The following is a 25044-nucleotide window of genomic DNA, read 5'->3' as shown; positions in this document are numbered from 1 at the left end:
CGCGCCCATATTTAAAGGCCGCCTATCTAATCATCTCTATTTAAAATAATAATAAATTTGTGTTATGTGAAAGTATAAAAGCCTTTTGCTATATTCACATCCGTTGAGATCCATGAAATTCACGAAAGCTAAAAACATCAATGAAAGAATTACATTATTAAGCAAAAAGAATCATAATTTTTTAAAACGTATATATATTTCTTTTTCTTTTTAACTACTCACATATACCGTGGGCCAAACATGCGGCTGGATTCGTTGTTGCTTCAGATATCGGAACCGTTCTGTGCCGTTACTTTTAATAAAAAAGAATAATTATCATAAAAAATAAATAAATAAATCTGCTGGATATTGCTAGCTGTTCCTTTTCCGCGTTCCAATTCAGAAAATCACCAAACAGAAAAAGAAAAAAAAATATAGCCGAATTTTCATTTTCGAGGGTCCAAGAAATTAACAGAATAAAATTTCCTCACTGAATTTTCGAAGAAAAAAGGAAAATACAGAGAGCGAGAAAATTATCCGAAAATAGAGAAGGGAGGTTAAAGATATTTGGTTTCCATTTTCTGGCAAAAAGATACCAACACCTCGTCTCTCTTTTCACTTTATTCTTCAGCTTTGGCTTCTCTTAGGGTTTTTGAGCTTGACGATTCTTCCAGTTTTGACTGCCTCTGAGACTTATTGCGTCAGAGAATTGAACCCTCCGGGTTTCGCCGTCTGGTGTGGAAACTGCTTTTTCGGAGCCACTTCAGGTCAGCTATGCATTAATTGGAGGATTGTTAGCTCTTTTTTTTTTCAGTTTTGATTTTAGGTTCTGCTTGGATGCCGAGAAAATGAAGGAAAAGAAATGTTGTTGCTGGTTTTAGTCTGCTGGTATTCTAGGAAGTGAAAGCTTATTAGTCCAATTATTTGTTATTACTTGTTGGGCTACTTTTGTTGCATATTCTTAGCAGATGAACTGGACATCACTAGGGATAGTACTTATCAGTTATCAAAGGTCCTGTAATATTAGCAAATTGTTTTTTATTTATTGTGTTTTTAAACAATTCAATTTATAAATGTTTTGGTAGATGATTCATTTATTAGTGTCTGTAATTAAGTAGCATTTTAATCTGGTTTCTTATTCAGAAGATGTTTCAAGGTTGATGAATTGCTGCTTGAATTTCACTTCAGAATGACTGCAGCTTATTTAGATTTATAGTTTATAATTTTATGGCTCTGATAATCTTATAGTCTTACTAGTGTTTCTGGATGTAGGTACTTGCACGTGGTTCCTCACTGAACAAATTCCTTTATAGAGCGTCGTCTAGAGTTGGTTGAATGAAATCAGTATAGGCAGCATGGATGATCTAGTGGCTGAGGAAGTGACCTCATCAGATCCACCAGAGGGTGCACAGCTCCAAAGGAAAGAAAATGAGTTTTCACTGAAACCCGAAAACAACAACACATTAGAATGCCAAGAGATGCGTATACCAGGTGAGGACAATTATTCCCCAAGCTCACGTCAAGAGTTTTTGGAGATGTTTGACAGTCATAGTGTAGATAGGAATATGCGCCATGTGAATGGATTAGAACACCAATATAATAGTCTAGGCTTTATGGAAGATGTTGGTTTCACGGTGGAAGAGTTAACTGTGAGAAATTGCAATAATCCAAACTTAGCCATTCTTGATACATCAAACAATCAAGGAAAGATGCAAGCTAGGCAGAACTCGTGGCAACATTTATATCAGCTAGCAAGTGGATCAGGAAGTGGGAGTTCGCGGGTCAATACTGCATTCAGGGATAATGGGCAGGTAATGCCCAATGGCTTGGAGAATGGGAGGTCCACATCTTTCCCTGAGTTTTTGACTCAGAAGGCATTTAGTGACAATCACTATGAAGTTGTGGAAGAATTGACAAATACTGGAAATAGAGGGGTTTTAGGCAATACTTATGCAGGTATCCGGACAAAAATCCTATCTAAATCAGGCTTTTCTGAGTTTTTTGTTAAAAATACATTGAAGGGTAAGGGTGTCATTTGCAAAGGTCCATACAATGCGAGCCGTCATGTTGAACCTAGAAACCTGAATAGAGCAAATGTGGTTGATGGTTCTATGTCATCTTCTTTGGGTGGTGGTTCTATGGCAGCTTCTGATCCAATACTGAGTCTGGATGCCAATATTTTTATGTCTTCTTCCAATGGTGAGAATGTTGGGCCCAGGCCTTGTGGCTCTGATCATGATGGTATCAGTTTGAGAGAATGGCTGAAAACTGGACGTCCTAAAGCAAATAAAGTTGAATGCATGAATATATTTAGACAGATAGTGGATCTGGTGGATCACTTCCATTCTCAAGGAGTTGCTTTGCATGGATTGCGTCCTTTTTTCTTCCAGTTGTTGCCTTCAAATCAGGTCAAGTATGTCGGCTTACCTGTCCAAAAGGAGATGTCAGCGAGTAAAATGGATGAAGATATTTCTCATTCAGAAATTAGTTCAATTAGAAAAAAGCTAGTCGAGCAGGAGTTTTCATCTGTTGGTTTATCTGCAAAGAAGCAAAAGATCAGTCAGAACACAAGATTGCAATGGCCTCAGTTCCCTACCACTTCCTACGTCAAACGTGAAACTATGAATACCAGCTGCATCAACAACACTGGTCTGCAGAACAGAAGTGATGCATTTGATGAATGTAACCCAGGTACAAAGCATGGGACACGTACCAAGTCCAGCAGTCCTCATATGCGTAATGCAGCTCAACAGTTGACTTCAATAAGTGATCATTTGGAAGAGAAGTGGTATATTAGTCCGGAGGAACTCAGTGAGGGGAGCTGCACAGCTTTGTCAAATATCTATAATCTGGGTGTTCTTCTTTTCGAGGTGCAAATTGAATAATTTTGTTGCTGCATTGACACATGATATTGCTTCACCAAATTGAATGAAAAGTCTAATGGATTAATTTGGGTTTTCGTTTCAGTTACTTGCTCAATTTGACTCAAATAGCGCCCTTGCTGCGGCAATGTCCAACCTGCGCCATAGAATTCTTCCCCCAAATTTTCTGTCAGAAAATGCTAAGGAGGCTGGATTTTGTCTTTGGCTACTTCATCCAGATCCATCATCACGCCCAACAACAAGGTAGTGCTGAACCCTTGTCATGTTATTTTATAACATTTTTATTCACATAAACTACATCGATTTTGTATCCATGACTGTGAAGGTGTGTATTTTCTGGTAAATAATATTGAAGGATGTAATATTGGAAAGGAATTATATTCTGAATATTTATGCCATAAAAAAATCTTGTATATATCAGTTGATAGAACTGTAAGTTATAGTGTCAAGGATCTTCCAAATAGGTGTTATATATATGCATAAACAATAAATATCTAGAAGCACAAAATGCAATTGAAATGTGCAGTTGAAGAAAATGGGATGACCTTTTATATGATGTGAAACCTGAATCCAAAAATCTTAAGCCCATATCCTGTTCTAGGGCTACTGTTATAAGTACTTATTTAGTAGTACTTTGAATGGCAATTGAAATTTACCTTGGTTCATGGTTCTTTTAGGAAATTTCTCATAGGTTGATGGAGACTTGTGAATCTTGGAAATTGAATTTTATTCCTTTTTAAAAAGAAATAATAGTCATGCATGAAGGGGTTGAAGCTTTGTGTGCGAACCTCATGATCCTCCAGGTTTTTTTTTTTGGGCAACGATCCTCCAGGCTTGTTGTGGATATATAAGTGATTAGAGTTTGATGTTTTATTATTCACTCTCTCAATACCCTACTGGAGTGCACTATGGCTCCTTGGTTGAATATTTGATGGAAGTGTTCTAAATTATGCAATTGCTTTTCTCCCACCCAAAAAAAAAAAAAATCAGAATTCTAACCTCAATTTGTACTTATTATACCATTCTGACTTCTGAGTTTATGATCATTGGTGATGACAGGGAAATTCTACAATCTGAAGTAGTTAATGGGCTACAGGAGGTTTGTGTAGAAGAATCGTCATCTTCTGTGGACCAAGAGGATGCAGAATTGGAGTTATTATTGCATTTCCTTACATCAATGAAAGAAAAGAAGCAGAAGGCTGCCACCAAGTTGATGGAAACCATTCGGTTCCTAGAAGCTGATGTTGAAGAAGTTGAGAGGAGGCACTGTTCAAGAAAACCCTTGATTGATCATTGCTTGTACAATGAATCCCTGAATGGAAGGAAAAATACATTGGTTCTTGAAGAAGATTCAAGGTCAGAGGGGCTTTCTCCAATATCTTCTGTTCCTAGTTCAAATGTGTCGAGGTTGATGAGGAATATCGATCAGCTTGAGAGTGCTTACTTCTCGATGAGATCAAGAATTCAGTATCCTAAGACTGATTCTACAATACGCACAGATAAAGATTTACTAAGAAATCGCAAGAATTGGTGTGTGGCAACGAAGGATGAAGAAAAGGAGACTGCCACTGATCGACTGGGAGCCATCTTCGATGGTTTGTGCAGGTATGCTCGGTACAGTAAGTTTGAAGTACGTGGCATACTAAGAAATGGAGATTTCAACAGTTCCTCAAATGTAATTTGCTCTTTGAGTTTTGATCGGGATGAAGACTATTTTGCTGCTGCCGGGATCTCAAAGAAAATTAAGATTTTTGAGTTTAATGCTTTCTTCAATGATTCTGTTGATATTCATTATCCGGCGATTGAGATGTCAAACAAATCAAAGATCAGCTGTGTTTGCTGGAACAACTATATCAAAAACTATCTGGCTTCAACTGATTATGATGGTGTAGTCAAGGTATGTATATCTTGTGCTACACAGAGTTGTCTATTTTGCTGGAAAAAACTACTTCTGTCAGAATATTGACCTGACAGCCTCTGCAAGTTCATCCTTTTGATATGTTTCACAGAAATAGTCCAACAGAGATGTATGACTGTTTAGGCTGTATGATTATTTATTTTATTTTTTATCATGCATTCATGCTTTTCTCATTTTTCCCTAATATGTTGTCTTGCCCCTGACTATTGCTTGCTCTGATTCTTTAATGATTTCTTGCATTGCACATGACATAATTTTCTTATATGGAAATCCAGTTATGGGATGCCAGCACTGGTCAAGAATTTGCTCAATACAATGAGCATGAACGGAGGGCTTGGTCTGTAGACTTTTCTCAAGTATATCCAACAAAATTAGCCAGTGGAAGTGATGATGGTTCTGTGAAACTATGGAGCATTAATGAGGCATGCTCTCTCTCTCTCTCTCTCTCTCTCTCTCTCTCTCTCTCTCTTATATATATATCATATATGTATTTATTGTGCATAATAATATATCAAGATAAATGCTTCATGATACGAGAATTTTAGTTGAAGAATGAATTGTTCTTTGTTGTCTGTTAGTTTTACTGTCTCAATGCCTTTGTAATTCATGAATGATTCGAGTTCTTTAGAAGATTAACATCAAAGTAAGATGCTGTCTGTCATTTTTCTGTTAGTTAGGCGTTAAATTTACCATTCCGAGAAACTCTTGTTTGGTTTTTTTATGATTCTTATTTAAATGAAACTTATGTTTGCTACTGATGTACAAATGTTGCTGTTTGAACTATTAGTTGGGTGTCCTTGTGATGGTCCCTAATGCAGATGCTAAGGATTTTTTTTATAATGGATTTATGTCAATTTGGGATTTCACATTTTGTGTTCATTTTGGAATTTTAATATGTAGGGCTTGCTTAAATTTTAATTGGGAACTACTAAGGTTTGTTTTTCTTTACTATCAGGTTTCCTTCTTAGCTTTATTTTGTTACTGTGATTGCCAATAACAGTAAGAGCTTATTTTTATGATAGACAGCGCAAACCCAATAAGGGAGGGAATAAAGCTAATATAATATGAAAACCCTAGAAAGGGGAAAACAAGCCCTAATAGTTAAAGAAATCCCAATCAAAATTAAGCAAGCCCTGCATAATATAAAAATTCCAAAATTAAAATAAAATATGAAATGTTAAATTGACATAAATAAACCATAATAAAGTGTCTCAATATGATCTGCATCAATCCCTGAATGCTGATGGGGTTTTTGATGCTCAAAACACAATCCTTGTAAAGAAATTGTGGCCAAATGATGCCTGACATAACTTTCTTTCATTTTGTCTCTTCTTCATCCTAGCACTGATTACTGCTTAAGATATTGCGAGATTCTTCTGAAATCCCTTTTTTTGTTTTCTTTTCAGAAAAAATGTTTAGGAACCATCAAGAACATTGCAAATGCGAATGTATGCTGTGTGCAGTTCTCTGCCCATTCAACTCATTTACTGGCCTTTGGATCTGCAGACTTCAGAACCTATTGCTATGATCTTCGGAATACTAAGATTCCGTGGTGTGTACTGGCTGGCCATGAGAAAGCTGTAAGCTTTGTGAAATTTTTGGACTCTGAGACCCTTGTTTCTGCATCCACTGACAACACATTAAAGCTATGGGATCTTAACAAAAGCAGTATAAGTGGTCCATCCACAAATGCTTGCAGCTTAACCCTTGGGGGGCATACCAATGAGAAGGTTGGCCACCCCACTAATTCTTTTATTGGTTCTGTTTAGTAGAATCTATTTCTATTTCTGTCTTGATTTTGAGATCTAGCTAATACTTGCTATAACCACATCGTAAGTATCTAACCAAGTTTTTTTGTTTTTGGGTCTTTTTCTCGGTTGGTTCACACTTTCGATGCTTACTCCTTCAGAACTTTGTGGGTTTGTCCGTTTCAGATGGTTACATAACTTGTGGTTCAGAAACAAATGAGGTATACATTTAATTTCCATGCTATGTGGTTCATTATTTATAAAATGAAAAATGAATGGACTTCTAATTGAATTAAAATGAAGTTTTTAACAAAAAAAAGGTAAAAAGGAAGTACTGACTTTCTAGACAGTAATTATGTGGGATTTGCAGTTTAATCAAAATATAATTAGCTTCCTTAGCTTTTTGAGTTGATATCTCATATCCTTTTCCAGGTTTATGCTTACTATAGATCTCTGCCTATGCCAATCACTTCACACAAGTTTGGCTCAATTGATCGTATTTCTGGAACTGAGACTGATGATGATAATGGACAATTTGTTTCAAGTGTCTGCTGGAGAGGGAAATCAGACATGGTTGTTGCTGCCAATTCAAGTGGGTGTATAAAAGTGTTGCAGATTGTTTAAGGAAAAGGTAACCCCCTTGACATCAATCAAGAAGTCATTATCCTTTTGAAACCTTCTTGATGGCCTGTTATTCCCAGAGTTTCTTCTGGGGGGCCTATTATAAAGCTGAAACTGTAAGTTCATATGGCAAAACTCCCGGAAGTAAGTTTTCATGGAAAGACTTTGAATCTTAGATTCTAAGGGTTTCTCGGATTCTTGCCATCAACATTTGATAGAGGGGCCGAACTTGACTTCACACAGTGAACATTTCAGCCCCAAAATATATTCTCTGAAGGACATCCATCTGGTTGTGAAAATATTTTGAATCTTCAAATCAGAAGTTTGTGATACCGGCACAAGAACTGACCAACTTTTAACAGTGTCGTATTGCAATAAATAAAGGAGACTTGAGGATTTCTTTCTGATACTCGGCGTCGAAAATTTTAAATTGTGATAACCATGACCAATGTGAAATCCGGGTGAGCGGTTTGCAGATGAAAATAGATTCTTGGAACAGCAGTGTCAAGCATAAGTGATTAAACTGTGGAGTAGAAGGCTGAGCTCCATCCCTAAGCTAAGCATTTATTCCTCAACAGTTTCAGTTTAAGCAGGAATGATGTTACATAGATCATTTTCGGATCACATTAGCGGTCAACTAATTTGGTTAGAATGTATGTTCTTTATAGCTTTATTCATTTCAAGTCCTATTCTTAAATGAAGGACTGGCATATAATATATGACCAAAGTGTTTGGTGAGAAAACAACTAAGAAGCCTTTGTAACACTTTCAACGAGGATGATCCCTCTTGAGTGGTTTTCAGTATATATAGTGTAGTACATAGGGCCTCATGTTGTAAACTTTAGGAGATTAGGTTTTATATGAACATCCTTTTTTTGGGAGACCACAAAATTGAATTGTATCTCATTTACGATTGCGCAAAATCTATGATATCTTGCAGTTTAAATTTTGATAAGAGGGCATGGATTATATTTAAGATTTAATTATTCATTGGCAAAAAATATTGCCTCTTGATATGCTCTGTTGTAGTTTGAATTAGAAATCACCTTATTTCTGCATATTATGCATATTCTTCTGGACATAGCACTGTCTGATAATAACTGTGTGCTATATTTATACTTGCCCGGTAAAATTAAAAGAATCTCCTTTTTTTTCTTAAAAAAAAGAAAGAAAAGAAAATCAAATAGAAGTACAGGGGTCATGAAAGTATATACAGGCCATGCGAGAACATTACATGAAAAGAAAAAAATAAGCAAAACTCTATACTTTCTTCAAACCTATGGACCTATAATATACGAACTTGAAATTTACTCATGAAGCAGACAATGAAAATTCACTGTTTCTATGTCTTAAAACCAAACTAGCATTTTTGTTTAAGGGTAACAAAAACAGATCTATACTTAGTTGAATAATTTGTGGAACCTTTTACTGTTTGCTATTCTATTTAATGCCAGCAACTCTTTTGGTTTTGTGAGCAAAAGGCTAATGTATCTCTGAGTCTGAGACATGACCACACGGTCTGTGTCTGCCTTGACTCGTAGTACTCTTTGTGCTCATAGGACTCGGTAGTGGACTGCTCCCATTGTTCATCTTCGTGCTGCTGCGACGACATGGTTTTAATGGCGTCAAAACTTTTGGTGGTGGAATTTTTGGTAATGGAAGTTTTGGTGGAGGAAACCTTGGTGACGAAAGTCTTGGTGTCGAAAATCTTGGTGTTGCTGGTGATCTTGATGTCCCTGCATAACCAGATCAGCATTTTTCTAGTCAAGATTCGAATGGTAATTTAGAAAGCACAGAAGCGCTTAAAGTAATATGATGATCAATGTTTCTCATCAATGCAGAAAAGAGTTTAGGTGAAATTATTAGCTGACCTAAGCCTTTTCTAGCTCTCACTTCGGGGCGTTTCTTTGCAGTGAGAGTTTTCTTGGTCGGAGCCTCAGAACAAACTGACCTCAAATCAAAAACAGACCTCAAATCAGAGCAAACAGACCTCGTATCACTTAATGGTACAAATGGATCTTCGACGACGGACATACTGTAATTTCTGCAATTTGGGGCTTCTTGCCTGCACATCGAAGTTGTATCACTTACAGAATCCAGACTCTTAACCCTGATGAGGCCGGGGCTAGTCTTCTCCTTCTCCCAAAGTCTATAAGAAAACATTTGAAATGGAAGTTGTGATATTGAGGACAAATCAGCATACCCTGCTGCTGAACTATTCTTCAGGAACCACGTCTCTATCTCACAATAATCCATAGGAGGGGATTGCAGTATAGGCTGATCGTCGTCAGGGTTCAAGGTAAGAAAGTTCTTTATGTAGCGTAGAATTCGACAGATGGATGAGAAAGTCAGGCGTTGAGATGGGTCAGTGTGCCAGCATCTCTTGGTTAAGTTGACAAGGTACTTCGGTGAAGGGAAAGGGAACAGAGGCCTCCCTCCTGCTCTTATAGTGTGACTCATCTTGTCCCCTTGGAGATGTGAATCTTCAAAAGGAACCTTCCCAGTCAAGAGCTCAAAGCAAAGCATCGCAAAGCTGTATACGTCTGCTTTCTCTGTGTATTTGGTACGACAGTTATTTCCTTGTTGTTCTTGCTCAGCCAGGACTTCTGGGGCACACCAAATCAAAGGGTTGATCTCATTTTGCTGATGTGAGTATCGTGAAGTAGGTTTGTGTATGGCTGATAAACCAAAACCTGAGACTTTTACTTGAAAATAACCTTCTGTGCAGCTCCTTGACTTGAGAAAGACGTTACAAGGGTTCAACTCTCCGTGGTAGATCTTCCTAGAGTGGAGATATTCCATGCCTCTTGCAATCTGAAGCATGATATCAACCACCACTGGGATCGAAAACAAAACCTGCCTTCTCGCACCACAGTTTTCCTTCATGTAGCAGCGCAGATCCTTGTTCATCAACTCCATAACAAGAAAGCACTCCTTCTTCTCCTCATCATAAAACCCACAAAGGTACTGCAGTACATGGGGGTGGGAAAGTGAGAGGAGAGTTGAAATCTCCGAGTTCAATGGTTCAAGATTCCCGAAGAAGTGTCTCAAGGCAAAGTTTTTCCCCAACCACTGGATTTCCTTGTACTGGCTTCCCCCTCCTAACCGCCGCCTAATTTGGTAGTCCTTGGATGCTAATAAGATTGAGCTTGGAAACAGCTTCCCACTGAAATCTGACCCATGTAGCTTCTTCAGCAGCAAGTCCCCAAGCTGCTGCTCATTCCTTGTCGAACCAAGGGATCCTGAAATTTTGTTCTCCTTGAGCGTTTCAATGAGCCGCCATCTATCTTCCCTCCAAGCACTCTCCAACCTTTTGCAGATGGCCTTTGGGACCAAATACTGCTTCCCAAATCTCCATTGGAAAAGCTTGGGGTCATTCCACTCCCTATCATACTTCCTTGTGAGCAAAATCCTCTTCTTGCGCATCACATCCTGATCGAGTCCCGCAATCTCTCCAGCGTTCTCAACTGCCTCAATCACAGCCGCGTAGTAGCAGAACAAGTTATGAACATGAAATTCTACACAGTCCTTGTTCTGATGGAGGAGGATTGTTTTGCTCCACCAGTTACTGGCATCCATGCAGTGCCTAATGTAGAGCTCCCCTTCTTTGAAAACTCTGTGAAGCTCCCTCAACGGCTTCTCAAGAGCTTTCCATTTGGTCTTTTTCTCTTCGAGCTTTAGGTTTAGCCTGATCTCCTCTCCAATTGTGTCAAAGGCCATACTGAATACATCATGCAACAATGAGCACTGACATTGATTGATCAGAGTCTCATCTTGTACCATCAACAGAGCCTTCATACTTCCCACAACCTCTCCAATATGCCGGAATTGTTCCATTCCGGCCCCAGAAAACCGAAAAATTTCTCAACACAGTAGCTAACCAGATATATAAATTCAGCAAACAAGTCCAATCAAATGCTCAACAACTCAAGATGCTGTGCCAGAAAAACAGAACAAAATAAGCACACCAAAAAAAAAAAAAAAAAGGGTTACATTTACTCATCAAGATTACAACTTTCCAACCATGCATCAAGACCCATATGCATGCCAAACTAGTTTCATATGAGGATTCTAAATATTGTGAGAATAGGGGTAAAATAAATGAAGAGATCATAAAATATTATGTACCTGGAGTAAAAATTCGAACTTTCTGCAGAATCCAAATGAGCTAGCTAGCATCCAAGCAAACACCAATTCACATTCAACTCTGTCCCCAACCCAAAAATCTGATCATCATCATCAAGCAACACCCCCTATTTCCAATGGGTACCCCAAAGAAAGAGAAATTAATTAACAAAAACTGAAAATATTTAAACCCTAAGAAGAGAAAAACCAGAGCAGAACAAAGAAAACAGACCGGTCTGGTTCAGGTTCTGGTTCTGGTCCAGATTCAAAGTCGTTCCTCCAAAAACCAGACGAAGAAGGTGGTCAATGAATCTATCTGAACCGCCTGATCAGGCGGTTTTCTCATTAAAAACCAAACAAGAAATGAAAACTAAGTTAGAAAGAAAAAAGAAAAAAAAAACGGATTTTCCGAGGCGGCAGTTTGTCACGTTCTGTAACGAATATTAATTTGGGAAAAACTGAAATGAATATTGCACCCTGAGACCCAAGAACAAGAACAAGAGAGCAGTTTTTTTTTATAAAAAAAATTTTAAACAAATTTGTTTGAAGAAAATAAAAAAATAAAAAACAAATTTTCAGGTTTTGGAAGAGATAGTGAGGCGTTGTTGAGGCGTGGGTGTTGAACTTGAACAGGTCCGTTTTCTTTGGACCCTATTTATATTTGTTCCCGCGATTTTCGTCTTCCGTAGAGAAAACGAAAAACAACGTTGTTATTACTTGTTTTTCTCTGTCAAAAAAATAAAAAAAAACATAAATTTTCTGTTTCGGCTGTTTGTCTCTGCAACTGTAATCGTTTGTTTTCGCGCGAGAGTGATACGACGTCGTCAAGTAGGAGGCATATTTTATTTTATTTTATTATTATTTACAGTCAAAAGCTGTGCTTTATACAATTAATCAGGTCAAAATTAGTTCTCATTAAGCTAGGTCAAAATGGTGATGAATATTGGACCGTACGTGATAATCCTTATATACGATTTAGAAGCCTAATGTAGGATAATGTATTGATAGTATATGAGAATGCTCGTTTTAGTTTACAATAATATCAACATGTTATCGATACAATATCAATAGTATGTTTTTAATAAGAAACGAACATCTATGAAACAGACATCCATTATGGTTCAAGAGGAATTATAATGTTTTTCCATCCATGCTCCCTCCTTCAACATCATGAATCTTCCGCATGTTCAAAAGTTATCTTCAACATGTCATCTTCGTCAATTCCACATTTATTAAATTTATTTTTAATGAAAATTGATTAAATTTATGTCAAATATTTCTTTAGATGAATTATTTATGCCAAATTACTTTGGATATGGCAAGGGGCAATGCAATGGTGTTGTGTTGGCGTGCGCGGCACGTTATAAATTTTTAAGTGTTTGAGTTTGACGTGATCCGACGGTCCACAAATGCTTAGTTTAGTGGCCATAAATTAAGGCGGAAAATAATTATCATACATACATGGTAGCTTCGGAGCATCCAGTAAGCCAATGTGGGTATGCCATGTTGACAACTAATTGTTGCTGGTTGATGAAACAGGTCAATGAAAGCACACGTCTGACGGTCTGAGGAGCTGTGGAAAGACAATTCTCTCGCCACCGAAATTGACATGTTCTTACTATTATTTCAGTTGTTTTCAAACATCATTTTTTTAGATAGTTTTCAAACTTGATTATCAATTATGGTCATTACAGCTTTCTATTTGTGGGCTGTGGGCTGTAGCCTTCTCACATTGTTGCCTTCCCAGCGGGTCAATTGCAAAGATTAACGAGTGAAAGCCAACCTTGCCTTCACTCACAAGCTATAAATATTTTTTCGGTCAATGAGTTTTTCACAAAAATTCAATTTGGTCATTGAGAAATTTTTTAGTCAAAATAGTCACCATGTTTCCTAAATGTGGGGAACAAAGATCATATCCTATGTAACAAGGCCCAACTAATATATCATGATTACAAGCAAGTGAAAAACGTGGGTTAGTTAGACCTCCCTCACACTAAAGAAGTGCGGAGCAAGGAAGGCGTAACCCGATCAAACTCCCCACGATTATGGAATAGAGGACGGGACGTGCAAACCTAGGGGGTGGAGCCTTGGAGTGCTATAAAAGCCCAACGAAGCCTCAACCAAAGGTACGATAAATTCAATCGAGCACTAAGAGATCGTTGCACAAACACTGACTTGAGCGTTAGAGTATCTTTTGCAGGTACTCCCCTTATTTACATCGTGCATTTTTGGAGAAGCGATCTGGAGTCCTTTCCAATTGAGGAAACATGCGGATTTTAGTCAAGGACCTGTGGAGGCATTTCTTATTGAAAAGAAATCCTACTCCAACACTAAAGTTTACAATTTATAAACATGTCGTTATCTTCTTCCCAATATTTCCCCCAATTTGTTAGACCCCAATAGCATAATATACCCTAACTTGTTGAGTTAGAGGAAGAAGACTGAAGGTGCTTTCCTAAAAAAATAAAAATAAAAACTTCACTTAATTGAAGATAACAGAATGTCTATAAATTGCAAACATTGGAAAACATAATGACCAATTTGGCTAAATTTTTTACTCAATGATCAAATTGAATTTTCATGTAAAATCCAATGAACAAAAAAGTATTTAATCGTAAAAGGTCACCATCACATTATCAACACCCTATCAAATACCATATCGACTAGTCTATTCATCCTTTCATGCGTATAAAATCTACCTATTTGGACCTATATAGTCAAGTCAAGCTTTTAGGGGAGAAGGTGAGAGAAGATCATCCAGCCTTTATATATTTTTGGTCTGAAAAGATCATCAAGCCTTGTATCAGTATTTGGGGTAGAAGCCGAGCCTGACTTGACCAAAGCCCATGTATTAAATTGGATCAAATCCTAAAACAGCAGTGAAAGCTAAAAAGATTAAACAAAAATAAATAAATAAAACAATTAGAAAAAGAAAAAGAACCAACTGAATTATGGTGTCTTTTTCCCATCTCTAATCTCCCATCTCCATTTCCCAAAATATGGTGTCTTTTTCATAAGCAAACGAAGATTAAATATTCGCACTCAGAAGAAAGCCAACTGATAAAAAAAGGGCAAAAAGCTCCTCCACAAATACAATGCCCGATTCAGTATGTAAGTTCTTTAGCTAAGGCCCAAGATAGACACTTTATGCGCGCAACCACTGGTCACTTAGAAGAAGACGATGCAGTGGTACTTTGTTGCCGCGCTGCTCACCGTCCTCACCAGCTCTCAGGTCTGTGAACCTCAATAATCTACAATTGCTGGTCGTTTTGTTGCTACTTTGCGTTTCACGGTCTTCTGGATCTCTCTTTGCTCTTTAACTATGAGTCTCACTTCTACAGTGTTTGGATTTTGAACCCATTTTCAAAATTTGGGAAATTTTTGCTCCAGTTGAGCCCAAATCAATTTAGTCAAAGCTTTTATTTTAATTCTGCCCAAAGTTCTTTTCTTTTTCAGTTTTAGTTTAAATTTTGTTTTATATTTACCTTTCTAATTATGTAATATGTGTGGTTAAGAGTGCCAGTGTGACAATGGCACATTGATTCTAACTGAAAATGGTAGAAAGAGGCTTTGAACTGTTATTACTTTGTAGCTTTGCATGTTTTTGTTGATTGAAAGAGCTGGTGATGGAACTATATCATCCAACTATGGCTAATACTTGAGCTGTGAAAAGTACCACTATGCGCTACATTTCGTGAGCCTTTTTAAAGGACAAAACTATATGAAAGGAGATGTTGTGCTCTTCTCAAATTCCAAGTATTTGATCATTTAAATAATTTAGAGTAAAAACATGTAAACTTGATACTTGTAAGTTGTATCAAATTGATGTACTTGTCTGCGGTTTCGTAGAATTCATGGGTAAAGGAATCAGATGGACCTCAAAAATTCATAATTTTAATGTTTTATGAAACTGTGTAAAGGGTTTGTGATATAACTGCTGGTTCTGGATCAATTCGTGGTGTCTAAGCTGGCAGACTGCTATAGAACACATTGAGGCAACAAACTAACATTTATCTGCAAGAGAGTGAAATTTCTCTTGTACAAAATTATTAGCTTGTTTCTTTTCAAAATTGAATTGGTTAGTTACAGCTTGAGGAATGATCATTTTTCAGTATGGCAGTTTTAGCATGGATTTATGTGTGTTGCTAGAGAAAAAAATTTACTCAGCTTTTGATACACAATGATAATGATTTTTCCACTTCCCATGATGAGTGAAAACTTGTAAACATAGTTATTTTCTGGAAGTGGGTTTCATTGCCTTTTGGTATCATAACAATGAGCACTGTCAACATAAACTTTTCTAGACGTATTTCACAATTTTTTCTTAGCTTTTCATGTCTGTGAAATACATGGAGTGAGAGAACTGTGGATCCAAACTTTTATTTATTTATGTTGTGTTGGCAGAGATTGACAGTATTGGTTTATAAAGTCAGTTCCAAAGAATGATCTATTCTTCAGTCTCCCAGAATGAATATTCATTCGGTCATAATTTTATCTATGTCAGGGAATCTTGACAACCCTTTCTCAAAGCAATGGAAAATATAAGTATGACTATGCAACTGTTCCGTTTCTTGCTGAAGTATTCAAGGTACTTCACTTTACCCATCTTCATTAATTGCATCACTTCTAAAGTCACAATGATTTTCCTCTTTTAGCCATCAAATTAGAGATCGTTTTCCACTATATAATGACTTATTTTCTTTCCTCAAATATTTGATCCCTTTTAAGTTGTACTAATATTCATTGTTGTGTTCTTTAAATTACAGCTAGCAGTATCCAGTTTACTTCTTTGGAGAGAGTGTCGGATATCACCTTCTGTACGAATGACGACAGATTGGAAGAGTGTGCGCTTATATCCTATTCCTTCAATCATATATCTAATTCATAACAATGTTCAGTTTGCCACTCTTGTTTATGTGGATACTTCCACATATCAGATAATGGGTAATCTGAAGATTGTTACTACTGGCATATTGTTCAGGTGCTTACTTTATTAGTTTTATCGGTGACACAAAATCTGAAGAAAAAAAATCTATGTGGAATTTTACTATGTCCAGTTATATCTTCATTATTAATTGGTCGGTTGATATGTTTTATGTGATGCCTCAGGCTATTCCTGAGAAGAAAGCTGTCTAATCTGCAATGGATAGCAATTGTTTTATTAGCTGTTGGAACAACCACAAGCCAGGTGATAATAAATCAGTATGCATAACATATGTTCTTGCTTTCTATTGGCTGACAAAAAAGTTCTGATTCAGAAATTTCTTGAATGATGCAATTTTAATATGCTCAAGTTATTGATAAAATATCGTGTATTAGAACAAACAATCATTTATTTATTGATTTACTTTTAATCTTATAGGTTAAAGGTTGTGGAGAAGCGTCGTGTGATTCTATGTTCTCAGCACCAATCCAAGGATATATGCTGGGTATCCTATCCGCTTGTATGTCAGCATTAGCAGGTGTTTACACAGAGTTTCTGATGAAGAAGAACAATGATAGCTTGTACTGGCAGAATGTACAATTGTATACGTAGGTATCTTTTCCCCACACCATGCCTTGCTTTCTATGACTAACGTCAACATGCTATTTACTACTTTTACAGTATGACTGGTTACTGTTTCAAAGCTCATCAAGGCATTTTTCAATTTGATTTTATTAGGTTATATATCTTTTCTTAATTTTTTTTATATAGTACAACTAAGAATGTAGTCCTATTTATGCTCTTTTTAGGATATAGAAAATGTGGCATAATTTTTTAATTCATTACAGTGTCTTGTCTTGTGATAGTTCAGCAGATAAAATTTTCATTGTTTGAGATGTTTGTATGAGTTTTATTTACTGTCCTAGCACGATTAACTGTCTGTTTTCTAACAATCCCACTATGTTGGTGTAATGGCAATCCTTTACAGGTTTGGTGTGATTTTCAACATAGCACGGCTTCTCTTCGATGATTTCAGGGGTGGATTTGAGAATGGACCTTGGTGGCAACGCCTTTTCAATGGATATAATCTTACAACTTGGTTGGTAGTGTTAAATCTTGGATCTACTGGCTTACTTGTTTCATGGTTGATGAAGTATGCTGACAATATTGTGAAGGTAATTATTTGAACTTCGGACTTATATACATGGTTCTCTTGTAATAGGTATTATTGTAATTATCATTTTTTTCAAAATTTCATTTTAGTGGTAAGCGATCTGTGTGGTCAGGTGAAATATAGGGTTTAGCATCAATTTAGTCATTCCTTTTACCCGTGTTCATTCTTTGCTTTCAAATCCAGTACTACTGACTGCAGGCCTGACTTTGTTTTTGGTCCTTTTAACTTCCTCTGTTCATTTTTTTGCTTCTTGCAGGTGTATTCCACCTCAATGGCAATGCTGCTGACAATGGTTTTATCTGTGTACCTTTTCACTTTCAAGCCCACATTGCAGGTATGTTTCCATGCACTTGTGGTCTCTCTCTCTCTCTCTCTGTGTGTGGAGATCATATATTAGATTATTAATAAACTTCATTCTCTTTCCTTCTGTCGTTGCAGCTTTTCTTGGGTATTATTATCTGTATGATGTCACTACACATGTATTTTGCCCCTCCGAGCATGCTGATAGACTTACCATTACCTGTAAAAGCAACCACTGAGAGTCTGAAAGAAGTTTCTGTTGAACAAAAATCAGATTCATGATGCTTCTCTTCTTCGAGTAAACAAATACTTTTGGAAGTTGCATCTAATTGCACAAACTGGAATGTAGTACAGTTGGTTGATACAATAGCATGCTGTTCTATAGCTTGAATCAAACATGTCCTTTATGTGCCTGGATTGCGAAAGAGAACAATTAAGCCTAGCTGGGATTACTGTCTTGAAGGTGGACAGAGGCTGATTCAATTATTTACTTGAACAGATTGACTGGTTTGGTTAGGGGCATAAGTTAGTCTTTAATGTATGTGCTGGCTATGCCTGTTCAAGGTCTATATGTACTAGTGACTTCTTGAGACAATATCATGATTTTTTTTTCTTTTAGCATTCAAATTCTTCATTTTAATGAGGTTCTTATCCTGATTAAGGCAATTGCTATTGGTAATGGGACTAAGATCCACCACATTATAGATGCATATATTAGTGTGCATAGTATACATGCGCTTGTATTCTGTATTCGCAATTCAGCATACACTGCCGTATAGATTTGAAATACCAGATTGGTGTAGTTTTTATTATCTTTTAAGCAGGCTTAGTTTTGAAAGTTACTTGTCAGTATGAATTGTGACTGGAAGAAATGTTTCCCTATCAGATTCAGATTTCTCGAGACTGCTTTCTGCTTCTAGAGTTGTAGAAAGCTCTGGATACCTAATCTGGTCCAAGTTGGACGGATATGATAGAAAATCCGCGTTACTTGGTTAAGACTACTGCCAACGTTATGTGAGTTTGGGGTGGTATCTGAAACTGTGGACCAGTTTATATGTGCACACTGGTGGGGTTAGGAAAGCGAGCAGCCATAGGCAATGCATAGGCCACCTTGCCCTGTTGATTCATGACGCAGTGAGAGTTCTGAAACTGTGGGCCAGTTTATATCGGCACACTGGTGGGGTTAGGAAAGCGAGCAGCCATAGGCAATGCAAAGGCCACCTGGCCACCTTGCCCTGTCGATTCATGACGCAGTGAGAGTTCTGAAACTGTGGGCCAGTTTATATCTGCACACTGGTGGGGTTAGGAAAGCGAGCAGCCATAGGCAATGCAAAGGCCACCTTGCCCTGTTGAGTCATGACGCAGTGAGAGTTCTGAAACTGAGAGTGAAAAAACTTGGATCTTTTTCCGTCTAAATAAACACTCTCGTCCATGAGGTTTGAACTTTCCTGTACGACAGAGACTAAATGCGGCTAGACCAAATTGACATTTACATACTTAACCCTTTTTACCGAAATTTCCTAGGATAAACTGAGGAACCCTACTTGATCAACCACATCGTTATAGTTTAATAGTAGTAGTTCTCTCTTCTTTATTAGAATAAGTCTTTTAAGTTCGAATTTCTCATTCTTCGTATCAATTGAAAAAATCACATCATTATATTGTTTGGCCAAGTAAAAAATCTATGGTCTATGTTTTGCCAACAATACTAATGTAAACGTTAAGACTTTTCTTACAACCCTACAACTTGGAGCTCAAGACCTTTCCTACAACATTGTGCCAAGAGTGAATGGAGTTAACACCTCCCTTACGGCAGTGAACGGCAAACTGGGTATGTACACAGTACGCAGGAAAATTGAAGTACCAAGTTGGACATTATTTCCACACATTGCATTGAATGTTTGAAAGATCTAGAAAAATGAGTGGTGGATGCTTCAGTTGGAACTCAATTATAGAATCCTAATCATTCTATCTTTGTGCATTTATTTGGAGATAGATAAGTTTCGCTGTAAGTATGTAACTTGAGGATTTGAATTGTGACTCTCAAAACCCTTAAGCTTGCCCTGGTAAAAGAGCCATCACCATCCACAAAATGTTTCACTTTCAAGTCATTAGATGTTCTCTCACTCTTTCTTGTCTTCAAGCACATACTCGAATAATCTTGCTCTCTCTCTCTCTCTCTCTCTCTTGCTCTCTAGGATGCCTATAAAAGGCCAACTTTGCAACACTAAATAGCAAGCTAGCAACTTTGCATGAGTTCTTAGTTTTGCTATAAGTAGATTTAAAATCAGTGAGAAGATGAGTACTGGAACTGGCCTTAGCAACCATGCCTTCGCTATGCCCCGTCTCGGAGGGCATGAACAAACCAGTAAGAACAACACCACCTGTCAGTTCCAGATGCCTCTGCACTACCCGAGGTACCAGAAGCGCGACTACGAGACCATGCCGGAGTGGAAACTGGACTGCCTTCTGAAACAGTACGGCCTGCCAGTCATTGGAGATGTCAACCAAAAGAGGAAGTTTGCCATGGGGGCCTTCCTTTGGCCTTCCCAGTATGAATGAGAAACAATAGTATAATAGCTTTGTATCATATCCTATATAATATTACTCATGACTAGTATATATATTTGATCATCTTGGGGGTTAATTTTGAGCAGTATCCTTAAGTACTGTATGTGTTTTCTGTAATATATTAATCTGTCCTTTTGTATTTAATGTAATCAAATAAGGTTTGCAACTTAAATATGTTATGTTTGCTGCAATTACTTGATCAGACTATAACAACTTCAGTATTTCATGCCTTCAAGTTCAACTCACACACAAGTTCCCTGTCTTAGATGAAGCAGTTGTTTATGCTTAAGTTGAAATGGTCTTACCAACATGGTGTTTCTCACTACTTCGTTGGAAAATGTCATAAATTCAATCACACCTCCCAAAAAAAAATTGTTGAGATAAGGCGTAAACGACGACACACACGGGTGTGTATAAATGATTAATAAGGCAATGTTTATTTCTGTCACCTGAATTCAATAGTGGCAAGTTTGATTGATTTTTCTGTCTTATGAAAAAATTACAGTTTTAGTCCACATGATATAAGTTGACCCTCTTTAATGGCTATTAACATCAGTTTCATCCACGCTTACATTACATTTAAAATGGATATAAATTTGTACTAAAAAAAAAATGGATAGAACTTGTTGAAAAAAAAAACCTTGGGATAATGGGTTGCTTTATATATCTATATATATATATATGATATATAAAGAAGGAGAAATTAAAAATCTGATAAAGGATAACCACAAGGTGTGGTGCGGTTGGCAAACTGCCACCTCCAGCTGGCGAGCTACCTAGTGCCTTAATGGCAAGAGTTCGAAACCCGTTGGAAGCACTTTGTGGCCAAAGGCAAGCCGAACCTCGAGCGGGGATTAATTCACAACCTTCGGGTGTGGGGACACCTCATGGTATTTACCCAAAAATATGATAAAAGATGCCATCACAGGTAGGTAGAGTCAGTGGCGGACCTATTAAGGCGCAAGGAGGTGCAGCTGCACCTCCCCTCGCCGGAAAAACCATTGTAGGTGCTTCAAATTGCCCATCTGCTCAACTAGTGTACAGATTACCTTATTTCCAATTTCAACATTTAAATAAATGTCTTTGTCCTTTTGCTTTCATTTATTTTTATATTACTCCATTTACTTAAGTTTACAATGTAAATAAGGAAGTACCCCCCATTTGGATTCAAATAAAAATACTAGAAAATCAAATTCCCACCAAATCAAAATATGAAAAATCGGTTTTAGTGCAAAATACGATTTAGGCTAAAAATGATGGCTCATTAAGTCAATATATACTTCATACTAAAATCCTATAAAATCAAGTTTTCTTATTTGATGTGTAAGGAATAAAAGCCGCCAAAAATTATCTTGAGAAAATGATTATTCTGAAAAACCATTTTCATACTTAGTCAATATTGCACCTCCGCTAAAAAAATTCTAGGTCCGCCAGTGCGGTAGAGTGTATATTTGGGTTTTATAGTTTCTTCGTAGTAGGTTTTTTCAATAAATATGAAAACAACACATTACCTCTCATCCACGGCACACACATTCTGACACAAATTACAAAACAGGAGATAAAATTTGTCTTTATTGATGCAGGTGCAGCCATCTTCCTCTGCAATATTAGATCAATAATAGCCTTTTATATCGTTTCATTGGTACTAGAATGTTCCTAGCCTGCTGCCTAATTAGCACGAAATCTATCTCTTCGATGATGAATGTTGAGCAGTAGGGCCTAATAATTATTCTAAGGAGTTCTGCATGACTTTCTTATAACTTATTAATCCCAATTTTATTAATGGTTCTTGCCTTAATCATTTTAGTTTCCTAGCGGCGACAACGATAGAGGATGATATAGACCATTCTAGCGCGCGCTTATGTTCGGTTCAAGTTGCAGTGATTGAATTTGAGAAAGAGATGGCAGAAGTAATATGAGCTGCAAGAAACAAGAGGCTGGTTTTGGCTTGCAATGCAGTGCAATAACATGCATGATTGATTGAAATATCATGTTTGAAATGAAGGCAGATGGATGACATGGATGTGTTGTAATTTTAGTTGCCGTTGAGCTTCATTTATGGTTGGATGGATGAGAGATTAATTAGATGTTTATCCACCAGATGATGCATAACTATGACAGGTTCACAATTATATTAATTCATCAAAAATAAAAAAAAAACTAATTTTGGTATACTTATCATTAAGCAACATAGAGATAGAGATAGAGCATAGAGATAGAGGGCCAACTTGGTAAAGGCCAAGAGTTTAATTTGACGGAGAGATTGCCTTTTAGGGTTTTTGAAGTCAAATTGACTTCCATTATATCCAGCAATACAGATCAGCCACTAGGTCAGATTAAAATGCAGTTTTTTTAAAGCTTTATATAGTGAGCTTCAATTGAGGAATCCCTCAAATACTTGAAGGCCATCACACATTGTTTTTTAATGATTCGAACCGTCTAATTTTTAGATATTCCCTCAAAGATCATCTCTACAAAAAATCTCATGAATCCGAAACTACTTGTAAATAAACAAATTTACAAATGTGATGCAGTTTGTAAAGAAACAGTTTACAGCACAGTCATTTTCCATGGCCCTTTTTCTCTCTTAACATCACCAAGGAGTTTTAAAGCAAAAGAATGCATTGGTTAGCATTTGCTGGTAGTTTGAGCAGACTCTACTTTTAGGAATGAAATTGGAACCATTGCATCTTTTACAATGAAAAGGTTTCACAAACTATTGTTGTCGAATAATTATTTGCTAGATTAATCTTTATACTTTCTATTATCCATGACCAAAAGCTTCAAGGTCTACAACTTTTGTATCACCTCCCAAACTCATTAGGTAGATACAGTCTTAGCTGAATGCACTTTTAGAAAATGAATTCTGAATCCAAACACACACATAACTATAAATAACGTCCACGACAGGGACGGACCCAACCATAGGCTAACCTGGACTACAGCCCAGGTGGCTTTTATTATTTTTCAGCCCAAATCACATGAACCCCACCCTACAACCTTCCCCACATCACGCATCGGTCCTTCAACATGTTCAATTTTCTTGGTTGGTCATATTTTATTGGTTGAATGTTAGCGGAAAAAAATATTTTATTGGTGGAATCTTACAATTTTCTTTCCTCAATTTATTGTTACTGAAATTTGGGGATTTTTTAAGATTCAAGAAGTATAAATTAGGGATTTTCAATTCAACGTTATGAATTATCAATTAGGGATTTGTAATTTGGTTTTGTACGTCAAGTAAATTTAGCCCATCTCATTTTGAAAGTCTGGATCCGTCCCTAGTGCACAATGGCTTAGTATTCAAGTTTACCAATACGTATGACTTGTGAGTGATTGCATGTATTCAAAATTTGAAATAAAATGACTTATAATTCTTGGAGGATTTACCGAAGTACGAGCACTATTCAACAGTTATACTTTTAAATGGTTTCAGAAAATTTCCAAGAAAATTATTTTAAATGGTGAGAAGAAAAAAAAAATGGCAAAAATTTAAAAAATTTCCCGGGCTGAGGTTCTGTACGTTACATGGGGATGGGGAATAGGCAGGCAGAAGAACTCAGAGGCTCTCTCTCACTCAGACAATCACCGAGACAGGCGCATGGACAGTGGACCCCACCCCCACGATGCTAGCGGCATCACCGGCTTTGTCTCTGGGCCTTTGCCCAAAATTGGAACACAATAACAGAAGCCTCCTCTTCTCACCATTTTCTCTCTCTTTTTGCCTACAATAAGCGCCATTGGTCTCAGAAGCGTTTGGCACTCTACCCCCTCATTATTTGTATCACTCTCTCTTTCTCCGAGGGGGCCTCTCAGGAGCAGCCACTTGCATTTTGTTGCAGGGTCTCCGAGAGGGTAAGAGAGAGAGAGAGAGCAACAACAATGGCCATTCTTCCCAGGCCTTTAGGTGTTGTGGCTGTTGCTGCTCTCGTTTTTGCTATTGCCATCTCTGCTGTTCAGGCAACACCTCTGCCTCCGGGTCCCGCCCCGGCTCCCAGTCACAGCGGCAACGATGGTTAGTTTAGTTTAAGCTCCTTTGGATCTCAAATTTCATGGTTTTGGTTCATGAGATCATGCCTTTCTTTAAATATAAAAATAAAAAAAAAAAAAAAAATTGTTTGTTTCTTTAGATAAACTAGAGTCTAATAGAGAAAGATTGTGTGCCTTACATTGTAACATATTGCAAAAAGGGATCCATCTAGGTGAACCCATTTGGTTCTTTGAGTTTATATGAGCCTTCTTTTATGGGGTCTTGGAAATGTGATTGCATTTGTCGCATCTATTTGATTATATCTTCTGTGAACTGGGATTTTCTCACATCTTATTTTCAGGGACAACCCTTGACCAAGGGATTGCGTACGTGCTAATGTTGCTGGCCCTCGTGCTCACATACCTCATCCACAGCGCCGATGTTCCCGTCTTCTAAACTCAGCTCATGACGAAGGAGGGAACGGATGGAATCAGGGTTAGGAGTGTTTGTTTAGTCTAAGACTTGGGCTGATGATGCGTGATCAGGGGTGTGTATTACATTGCATGTAGCATTCTTTACTTTGACAAGTTGCTGTTGTTGGGGCTTTGGTGGCTGATGCTAGTGTTATCACTCTGTTTCATGTTAGTCTAATTCACATTCATATTTACCATTTCTCATATGGAGCATCGCTTTGATGGCTCTGTTCTTTCAAAACCCATGCTTGCAATCAGGGCTTCATAAAGTTCCTAGCTCTAGTGCCCTTGGTCAAGGAATTGTGGCTGCATTTCCATATTCATATTCTCAATCGCATATCCGTTTACCGAACGACATG

The 25044-nt window shown here is 37.3% G+C and overlaps 4 protein-coding genes across 5 annotated transcripts; 3 read left to right on the top strand and 1 right to left on the bottom strand.

Moving 5' to 3' along the window:
- Positions 1–365: 365 nt before the first annotated feature.
- Positions 366–8103, top strand: SPA2 (SPA1-related 2). The gene is made up of 8 exons (XM_088253171.1): positions 366–746; positions 1252–2849; positions 2947–3104; positions 3921–4758; positions 5055–5201; positions 6186–6509; positions 6689–6748; positions 6960–8103. The coding sequence occupies exons 2-8, from the start codon at positions 1335–1337 to the stop codon at positions 7149–7151; spliced, it is 3234 nt and encodes a 1077-aa protein (XP_088109297.1). The 5' UTR covers positions 366–746; positions 1252–1334; the 3' UTR covers positions 7152–8103.
- A 210-nt stretch (positions 8104–8313) lies between these two features.
- LOC110760626 (uncharacterized) lies at positions 8314–11954 on the bottom strand. Of its 2 annotated transcripts, XM_021962925.2 has the most exons (4): positions 11506–11954; positions 11277–11401; positions 9020–11083; positions 8314–8884 (listed from the first exon to the last, which is right to left on the bottom strand). In XM_021962925.2, exons 3-4 carry the CDS (start codon positions 10983–10985, stop codon positions 8631–8633), a joined length of 2220 nt encoding a protein of 739 aa, XP_021818617.2. In that variant the 5' UTR covers positions 10986–11083; positions 11277–11401; positions 11506–11954; the 3' UTR covers positions 8314–8630. The 2 variants fall into 2 exon arrangements, with proteins under 2 accessions (XP_021818617.2, XP_021818618.2); XM_021962926.2 differs by having other exon boundaries at positions 11277–11954.
- A 2279-nt stretch (positions 11955–14233) lies between these two features.
- Positions 14234–18292, top strand: LOC110748303 (Nucleotide-sugar transporter family protein). Its single transcript, XM_088252849.1, has 8 exons — positions 14234–14505; positions 15778–15861; positions 16040–16254; positions 16383–16461; positions 16636–16805; positions 17186–17372; positions 17628–17705; positions 17810–18292. Exons 1-8 carry the CDS (start codon positions 14455–14457, stop codon positions 17951–17953), a joined length of 1008 nt encoding a protein of 335 aa, XP_088108975.1. The 5' UTR covers positions 14234–14454; the 3' UTR covers positions 17954–18292.
- A 5621-nt stretch (positions 18293–23913) lies between these two features.
- Positions 23914–24877, top strand: LOC110760602 (uncharacterized). Its single transcript, XM_088252914.1, has 2 exons — positions 23914–24257; positions 24574–24877. The coding sequence occupies exons 1-2, from the start codon at positions 24125–24127 to the stop codon at positions 24666–24668; spliced, it is 228 nt and encodes a 75-aa protein (XP_088109040.1). The 5' UTR covers positions 23914–24124; the 3' UTR covers positions 24669–24877.
- Positions 24878–25044: the final 167 nt, after the last annotated feature.

This window comes from Prunus avium, chromosome 5 (assembly GCF_965620075.1).
Source record: "Prunus avium chromosome 5, drPruAviu1.hap1.1, whole genome shotgun sequence".
NCBI classification, from domain to species: Eukaryota; Viridiplantae; Streptophyta; class Magnoliopsida; order Rosales; family Rosaceae; genus Prunus; species Prunus avium.
This window is presented reverse-complemented; position numbering and strand designations above follow the sequence as displayed.

What these genes read in the sequence shown, in the direction of transcription:
- SPA2 (XM_088253171.1), top strand. Translation starts at nt 1,335, where the DNA reads ATGGATGATCTAGTGGCTGAGGAAGTGACCTCATCAGATCCACCAGAG. An exon ending in TCATCACGCCCAACAACAAG is followed by an intron (nt 3,105 to 3,920) that starts GTAGTGCTGAAC and finishes TGGTGATGACAG; the next exon opens with GGAAATTCTACAATCTGAAG. An exon ending in ATTATGATGGTGTAGTCAAG is followed by an intron (nt 4,759 to 5,054) that starts GTATGTATATCT and finishes ATGGAAATCCAG; the next exon opens with TTATGGGATGCCAGCACTGG.
- LOC110760626 (XM_021962926.2), bottom strand. Translation starts at nt 10,985, where the DNA reads ATGGAACAATTCCGGCATATTGGAGAGGTTGTGGGAAGTATGAAGGCT. An exon ending in GAGAGCTAGAAAAGGCTTAG is followed by an intron (nt 8,885 to 9,019) that starts GTCAGCTAATAA and finishes CTGGTTATGCAG; the next exon opens with GGACATCAAGATCACCAGCA.
- LOC110748303 (XM_088252849.1), top strand. Translation starts at nt 14,455, where the DNA reads ATGCAGTGGTACTTTGTTGCCGCGCTGCTCACCGTCCTCACCAGCTCT. An exon ending in CAGAATGTACAATTGTATAC is followed by an intron (nt 16,806 to 17,185) that starts GTAGGTATCTTT and finishes AATCCTTTACAG; the next exon opens with GTTTGGTGTGATTTTCAACA. An exon ending in CTTTCAAGCCCACATTGCAG is followed by an intron (nt 17,706 to 17,809) that starts GTATGTTTCCAT and finishes CTGTCGTTGCAG; the next exon opens with CTTTTCTTGGGTATTATTAT.
- LOC110760602 (XM_088252914.1), top strand. Translation starts at nt 24,125, where the DNA reads ATGGCCATTCTTCCCAGGCCTTTAGGTGTTGTGGCTGTTGCTGCTCTC. An exon ending in CAGTCACAGCGGCAACGATG is followed by an intron (nt 24,258 to 24,573) that starts GTTAGTTTAGTT and finishes TCTTATTTTCAG; the next exon opens with GGACAACCCTTGACCAAGGG.